General features: G+C 35.6%; 1 protein-coding gene and 1 non-coding gene across 2 annotated transcripts in view; one reads left to right on the top strand and one right to left on the bottom strand.

The window, feature by feature from the left end:
* Positions 1–2,426: 2,426 nt before the first annotated feature.
* On the bottom strand, positions 2,427–2,508 carry trnas-cga (transfer RNA serine (anticodon CGA)). Its single transcript has one exon. It is a non-coding gene; the product is annotated as a tRNA-Ser (tRNA).
* A 4,433-nt stretch (positions 2,509–6,941) lies between these two features.
* Positions 6,942–8,763, top strand: part of LOC128015576 (mitochondrial import receptor subunit TOM70) — a 9,514-nt gene continuing 7,692 nt past the window's right edge. The window contains exon 1 of the mRNA XM_052599504.1: positions 6,942–7,228. Coding sequence (XP_052455464.1) covers positions 6,995–7,228 — 234 coding nt within the window. The 5' untranslated portion in view covers positions 6,942–6,994. The remainder of the gene's footprint in view (positions 7,229–8,763) is intronic.

Here is an 8,763-nt window from a genome sequence, read left to right as displayed (position 1 = left end):
GACACTTAACATCTGTCTTAAGAGCTGCAGCTCTGCTCTAAAGAACGCTGAAGGCGAACAGAAATGAGATCTACTATGGCGAGTGGAATGTGACAGGATTACCTGCCAAAGTTGACAGTCGTGTCGCCTAAACATGTCGTTGATATGTACTACATCTCTGCATTATTCTTGCCATCTAAATGATACATCATCATCGGAGGTGTAATTTTGCCAAGTATTATACTGTAATAAAAATGAAAGAGAACATGTTTATCTATAATCCAGTAATATAAATTTAGTATGTATTTTATAAGTAAATTGTATTTTCTTAAAAATACAATGAATTTTAATATTTTTATGTCATGTATTTTATGAGTAAAATAAAACACATGACGTATGAAAAAACTTAAGATGTTAATTATTGTAACTTATATTACAGATAAACATTAGCCTGGTAATACCAAACTCTGCTACTTCACTTTGCTTTGTAGACAGTAGACAGTTGATACTCAAATAAAAAATATCGATACTATGGTGTTTTTATTTACCAGTGATTTTGTTTATTAAACAAAAAATAATGCCTACAATATGCCTTAAATTGGAAGAGTAACCTGTGTTAGCAAATAATTGTGTGGAAGGGATTTTCCTGCTCATCTGAACACACGCAAATGTTGCAAGACAGAATCAATCAATTACAGAGAGCGTTCCCTCACTTAGGACAGTGCATTTAAATACTGTTGGTTTTCCAAGAGTATCCTAATAAGAAAGCATTTATGTTTTCGGAAAAGGTAGCCCAGAACAATGCAGAAAAAAAGATGTATGTTTGGGTTATTTAACCTATTGAAATTGTACCCTAGTTGGTGCAGTGCATTTATTTGTTAATGTTAAAAGAGCATATTGCTCATATTCTATTCTGTATTGTTAATATAAATCATACACTCTCCGAATAAAAAGGTTGCATTTTATGCATGTAACAGCCTATTAATGGCAGTCCCTTATCACAATCAACCATGGTAAAGTGAACATGGTTTAACTAGTGTATTTGTAAATGTCCTTGGTTTTCAGTAAACATATTTTAAGCATATGTAAACAAAAATATAACCTAATAAGTTACAATTAACGCATATTGAATGTTAAAATGCATTTCAAATATAAAGTTAAGTAGGTATTATTACCCATTGAACTCATAATAATTAAATACATTTCATAATCTAAACGTTCAGTTTAGAAGTATTGTATCAATATCGATATCAACCATACTGGATTCCGTATTCGCAAGCGCAGCAGCTGGAGTTTTTGTAGCTGCAGTTTCGTAGTGTTGCAGACTGTCCACTCGTGTGTAACATCCATGAGTGCAAGTTAAAGTTACTGACAAAGTAAATTCATAACACGATTCTATGTTTAATGTTTGTGTGCACTGCAGCTATTTCTGGCACTAAGCCAATATTGCCGCTGTTTCGAGATTTGTATAATTATCAGTGCTATCGTGATAGCACGGATGCTTATATCACTAATACTTGCAATATGAAAATGTTTAATTAATCTCCTTATGTGCATAATCCTATATTCTACAGTTTGTTATCTGTTGTTATAATAATGCAGCATGATGTGATTTATGCTATTATATTTCTTTCCATAGTTTATATCCTTGCTTTCTTAGTATTCCAAGTGTATATATATGAGAGTTGTTGATAATGTTTCATTTGTAATTTACTGTTGAATCATAACAGTATGTAGACAAGTTATTTATTTTGTTTTATTTGTTTATTACAGAAACTAGTGTTTAGTGTCAACTATCTTTTAATCAAAACATAAAAACATTATTTACCCCGTTTGTATCTGCGAGGCATTTGGTACACATTTCCCTGTGTGTTAACATCAGTGGCATTCCACCATTCCCTTGCAGTCACAGCCTCAATCGACGCATGTCCCTTTCCCTTTCCTTGCTCCTTACCACAAACACAGCACGTCCTGATTTTGCCAAGTTCGATGTGTTCCTAGGTCAACATATTTTGTTGACCCTGGAACAACATTTTACTCCAAAAATATATTATTAACCATATCCCTACACCTAAACCTAACCTTAACCATGAGTAATCCCTAAAATCAGAGGAAATGATAGATGAATGACACTGATGTACAAGCACCAAACACTGATTTTAAGCGTAAACTTCACAAAATCTATAAACTGGTTCTTCAAATCTGATTGGTTAATCACAATGTTGTTCCAGGGTCAACAACGATGTTGTCCCAGGAACATGTCTCACTTGGTAAAATCAGGTTCTGCACAAACCCACTAAGGAGTCTCCCAGCCTGGAGATGGAAGGTTTTTGACCATTGTCCACAGGATGAAATGTCCTTTCAAGATTTAAGATCTTTATTAGTCACATACACAATTATATAGATCATATATAATAACCAGCAGTGAAATTGGAGTACATAAATATCGTCACGAACAGGATTCGAACCTGTGCGGGGAAACCCCATTGGATTTCGAGTCCAACGCCTTAACCTCTCGGCCACCGTGACTTACAGAATGCAATGATTTGCCAAATGATTGTTCGCAAGATGCCTTGCCAGAGAAGACATCAGGTGTGAAGTGGATGATAAAATGTGGCCAAATGCACAGGACAGGCAGATAAGCACTGATGTAAGAAAGCGGTTATGTGAGAAAACAGCTGAATGATACCAAAAACACCAACACAAGCAATTATTTTTATTTGAGGAGGAGGTGGGGGGAGAGACAGAAAATCTTTCTTAACTGTTTGAATAAACAGTGAAATAAAACATATGAATAAAGCACTGAATTGAAAAGTGAATCCCTGACTCCTGCCCTGACCCTGATCATTGTCCTGTCCGCTACCCTGGCCCTGACCGATGCCCTGGCCCTGACCGCTGCCCTGACTGCTGCCCTGGCCCTAACTGATGCCCTGTCCACTGCCCTGGCTGCTACCCTGACCATAACCACTTCCCTGGCCCTGACCGATGCCCTGACCACTACCCTGGCCACAATGACATCTAAAATGAGCATTTTTATCAGGCTTCGGTCTCTGTGTTCATTTATTTAACTTTAATGGCATAAAAAATGACCTATACATTGCCATTAAAGTAAATCATTGAAATTAAACGTAGGATAAAAAAAAAAAATTAAATATAAAAAAATGCCTGATAAAAATGCTAATTTAAGAAGAAAATTTCAGATGGCACTTTGTATCTGAACTCTTCATATATAACACTTTGTAACAACTTGATAAGCATTTTTAAGTAACACATCACTGAAAAAAATAGAAATAGCTGATTCCAGTCTCATTTGGAGGAATATTTAGGTGTTGATGCTCTTTCCATTAGATAAACATTAAAATACCTTTTTGAATGGGTTTTGAATCAGAATCAGAGAATGAAAAAATAATGCCTGGGAGAGGCAAAAAGAAGAAGAAGAGGTACAGGGAGAGGAGTAAACTGGTCTATGCAGTTTTATCTTTTGTTTATTTTTCCACTTACACATGTGGAACCTATGAAAGCTTATTTTTGTGAACCTATGAAAGTGACCTGACATACAGCCAAGTATGGTGATCCATATTCATATCCTGTCAAACTTGCACAAACTGACAGTCACCACCATAAGCTACTACTAAATATTGTAGAAACATAATTTTCTGTAAAGTTGCTTTGTAATGATTTGTATTGTAAAAAGCGCTATACAAATAAACTTGAATTGAAAAAATATTTAGAATTTGTGCTCTGCATTTAACCCACCCAAAGTGCACACACACCCAGAGCAGTGGGCAGCCATTTATGCTGTAGCAGCCTGTGGGCAGTTGGGGGCTTGGTGCCTTGCTCAAGGGTACCTCAGTCATGGTATTGCTGGCCCAAGACTCAAACCCACAACCTTAGGGTTAGGAGTCAAACTCTCTAACCACTAGGCCACGACTTCCCACTAAACAGACATGTAAATAATTCAGCATTATAGGCTGTTACTGGCCTTATTATTATTTTATTTTTAAATGAAAAGTGAATTTGTGACTTCCTGAACTTGCTATACTTTATACTTAAGTGCGATAAAGAACTACAGTTGTTATAATATGTATTTTATAATAAATCAAAAGACGTAAAAAAAAAAATAAATAAAAAACCTAGGGAGTTCAAATGGCAGCTGCAGCCAATGAGTGATCCTCTGCTGCCATCTTATGGTTATAATGGTAATTTCATTTTCATCTTAAACAGTATTTTTCACCAAAAGACCGTTTTTGGTACATTTATTTATGTCATCTTCATATGAAAAGTGTACAATTATGTATCTGGGTACTTCCCTGGGATTACCAGAGTCTGCATATTTACATTTACATTTACATTTAGTCATTTAGCAGACACTTTTATCCAAAGCGACTTAAAAATGAGGACAATGGAAGCAATCAAAAACAACAAAAAGAGCAATGATATATAAGTGCTATAACAAGTCTCAGTTAGCTTAAACACAGTGCACGTAGCAAGGGCTTTTAAATAATATAATAAATAAAAAGAAAACAGAGAGAATAGAAGAAGATTAGAGCAAACTAGAGTTAGAGGTCTTGGTAGCCAGTGCAAATTGATAAACAGAAGTGTGACATGTATTCTTTTCAGCTCATTCAAAATTAATCTTTCTGCCCCGTTCTGGATTAATTGTAAAGGTTTGATAGAACTGGTTGGAAAACCTGCCAAGAGAGCATATAAATGATATGTTCTTTAAAGGGACACTGCACTTTTGCTATACTATACTGTCATTCTGGTGTAATAATCAAGGAACTTTGCTACAGTACCATGGGTGTAGCAGGCGCAGCGATATTATGCAGTGCCCGAAATAGTCCCCAGCAACTCTGCTATTGCTGCAACTACATAAACTAATTTGGGACTATTTTCAGTTCCTTTATTATTATGCAGGAATGAGAGTATAGTTCCTAGCCATATCAGCCTAGAAAATCACAACTTTTCATTTTTCCATCGGTCTCAGTACACGATATAACTACAGAAGAGTCAAGTTTAAAATAGGAAAAATATCGAAACTCGTTGGTCATTATTGAGCGAGATGGTAACAGTCTGATCAGATTCAATTATCCATGCCAAGCTAAGCTAAAAGTGCTACCACCAGTTGGAAAATGAGAATATAAATGAAAATGTATTCTCTTAAAATACATTTTGTCATTGTCTATCGACCCCCAGTACCACTATAATTTTTGGGATGAATTAGATGTGCTGCTCTCAACCTTTCCTGAGGATGGTACTCCCCTAGTTATGCTTGGATACTTCAACATACACCTAGATAAACCTCTGTCTTTTTTTCTGTCAGTATGTCTGTTTTTTTGTTAGTTTTTTTGTATTGAAAACTCAAAAAAATTTACTTTCACCTTTGCCAATTTTACTTAATCCGTTCATGTTATGATTACTTAAAAAAATGTATTTAACAATGTGAACTTGATTTAATCTAGTTAATTCAACAAAAAAGTGTGTATTGTCAGCTTTACTTAAAAAGTATTTGTTCAGCCAACATAACATTGTTGCGTAAAAGTAACAGATTAATGAAACCAATACAGACTTGCATCTCATTGGCTGAGGATTTCTGCAGTGTATTATGGGTAATTGTTATTCTGTCACTCTCTTGGAGAAGTGTAGCACCATTAGATAGGTAGATGAGTAATACCATGTATAGCAATGAAGTTGTTCTTGTAAGTTATAGAACAAAAGAAACAAAAAAACAAACGGGGTTTAAAATGTTGCGTTGTGTTTTAATTATGATTGTGATATAATTGATAAGCTATAATTATAGAAGTGTCTGATTGAGTAGTAATATTAATTAACTGCTCATGATCGTAATGCAAGGGGAGTAGCATTCCTAAAATGGCATTATTCAAATTATATGTCATCATTATTCAATATTTTCAGGTACAATTAACTCGTTTGTTGTTTGTTGACTCTATTAAGGTTTGTTAAGTTTACTTAAACTTATTTTGTAAAATGAATTTAATTATTAAAAACATTGTCCAAAACATTGCAAATTAGTTGGGCTGAAACTATTAAATTAAGCTTTGCCCAACCATAGTAAATAAGTTGAATCAACCTTAATAAATTAAGTTGACCCAAGGTAAGTACATTAAATTGGAGTAACAGAATTGCATAATGCGGAAATAAAGCAAATTAATCATGTGGAAATCCTTTCCATGATTTTTTTTATGTTCGTTCAAAGAGTAATTTTTTTGAGTGAACTAGACCAAGATAAAGCTGGTACTTATACTGTAAGAATGGTAATGTATTCAAACTTCAAATTAAATATTTCCGTTTTTTTCTTTCTTTGAGCTGTAGATTGTAGATTTCAAGTTGTAGGCTATTCTGCTCAGAGATGCAGACGGACGGTAGGGGGCCAGATCCTTGACAGTGCCCAAAAAGAAACAGAAAAGGGGTCTCAAATAAGATACAAAGTTCAACCATTAAAAATGACATGTTTACATAAAAACAAACCAATAAAAATTGCTCGAAAGGTTTTTTTTTTTTTTGCTTCTGTGGAATTTTACCATTTTAGTTGTTTAAAAGTGTCATACGTACCCTTCCACATTATGGTTAAGAAGCAAATTTTCCAAAATTGTCATATCTTAAAATAAATGTTGAATACATATATAAATATCAAAATTTCAGTTCATTGTGGATAACAAGCAGTCCTCCACTATCCCATGATACCACCTGCGGAGTAAAGGAGGTGGCTCTATGGTCTCTGCACGAAAGTAATAGGAGTTACCAGATCAGGGTGTTTTTGCATCATGATACCTGGTTGGCTGACGTCATAGTGACGTTAGGTTTAGGGGTGGGGTTGGGTAAGGAGGATCATTTTCATTGCATAATTTAGAAACACCCAGCAGTTTGAAAACACCCACAAGGTGATAAACGCCCACTTTTGCTCTGCAGAGACCCAAGTCTCCGTTGTTGCGCGCGCACGTCAGGTCAGTGTGTGAGTTTGCGCGTGCGATAGCTGGGTGCTGCTGCGTGGAAGATGGCTGCGTCGAAGCCCGTAGAGCCTGAGTGCGGGACTGGGCTCCCCCGTTGGCAGCTTGCACTCCTGGTAGGGACTCCGCTCGTCCTCGGTGCCGGAGCTGTATACCTGTGGAACCGAAATCGCGGCAAAGAAAACCAAGGGAAAAAGAATGGGGAGAGGAAAACTCCCGAAGGAAGCGCTAGCCCTGTTCAGGGCCAGCACGGTGCCACCAATCCAGAGCTGGAGAACATGGTAATGAGCCCAATTATAAAGCCAATCTTTCCACGTTTTAATACACTGTATTTATATATTTGGACCAGTTATTTTGCATGTAAATATTTTCTTGACAACCTAACAATACCGCATGCTCAGTCAAGGACACAGCTTGACAAACTAGCCCATGTTAGCGAAAGTGCATTAGCCAGTTAGCTTCTAAACCACATCTGTGATTACAATCTGTGTAGTCTGCGAGGACTGTAAAACTGTCTTGGTTTTGTAACCCTTTATAATGCAGAATATATTTAGGTCCCACGCCTAATGGTTCAGATTTAGTATATGTCTAAATATTCTGATGGTGTGTACTGTGTTATTTACGAGGGCGGGGTGACGGTCAGAGTGGGGCAAATCCACATGTGATAGTTTCCTTGTTAACTATTTAGTCATGTATCCGTTTAATTATTTTATGCTTCATATGTTGACAGCTTCGTCTCTATTTTAAATATAACGTTAGTTAGGCTTAACAAAACCTAAAAACTTTGTCGCACAAGGACATATGCATGCTTCGCATTGGTTCAGGTGCACAGTCAGGGTCAAACAGGGTCCGTGTCTCCGGTCACATGTTTCCGGTCAAGGAAAACCTGCAAAAAAAGGTGTTTTGATTTGTGAACTCGTTGACTTGATTCTTTTTTGTCAAAGTAGTTTGTGAATCAGTCTTGCTCAAAATTCTTATCTAGTATTATCAAATGACTGGAAAGGTTGTGGAAAATAATTAGTCAAATGGTGTGTGTAGGAACCTTTGGTTGCTTCTAATGATGCATGAATTAATTACACACCGAAATTCACTCATTTAAAAATATAAAATATTGCTCCATGCATGAGCCAGTGGAAGTTGCTTTAGTTACAGTTATGAAACATATAGGTTTTTTTTTTTTGTAAAAAATTGTTTGTGGATGGTAACCGTTATATACAATAATGTGACACAGCAGCTGCATTTAATCTATTATAGGCATGGTCTGACTAACAAAAATGAAGAAGCAGAGCATTTACTTGCATGGTCCAGCCATCACTATTACCAGCATATTTAGATGAACTTGGAGTAAAGTTTTAAATTAAAGATCAGAAAATCCTGTCTACAGTCTCAGAATGATAGACGTCTATGGCTGGGCAATATGGCAAAAAAACTAGATTTTTCTTTCAGAATGTTTGACAGATTCTCCATTTTTAACTAGTCAACTTGAAAATGTAACTACAACATGATTCAAGTAACTTTTTCTTTATTAACCTTCTAGATAAAAACATTTATATTCCGAATGCACCACGCACAAAGTTGTCAACATGATGTAAATGTTAAACAAATTATGGGTTAAATATCTTTACAGAAAAGATGCATGGACTACAAATTATATCTTGTACAAACTTGTCTTATTATATTTTCAGAAATAATACAAGTTAAATGCTTAAAAAAAGTTAAAAAAAATCAAGGTAGTTCAAAATGACTGAAGGTATAACACCAGTAGACTATTATAAATGTTCTGTAAGAACAAGGAACAGCAGCTTTAAGTCTTTTT

Source organism: Carassius gibelio, chromosome A6 (assembly GCF_023724105.1).
Source record: "Carassius gibelio isolate Cgi1373 ecotype wild population from Czech Republic chromosome A6, carGib1.2-hapl.c, whole genome shotgun sequence".
In the NCBI taxonomy this organism is placed as follows: domain Eukaryota; kingdom Metazoa; phylum Chordata; class Actinopteri; order Cypriniformes; family Cyprinidae; genus Carassius; species Carassius gibelio.
Note: the sequence above shows the minus strand (reverse complement) of the source record. Positions and strands in the feature narration are given on the sequence as shown.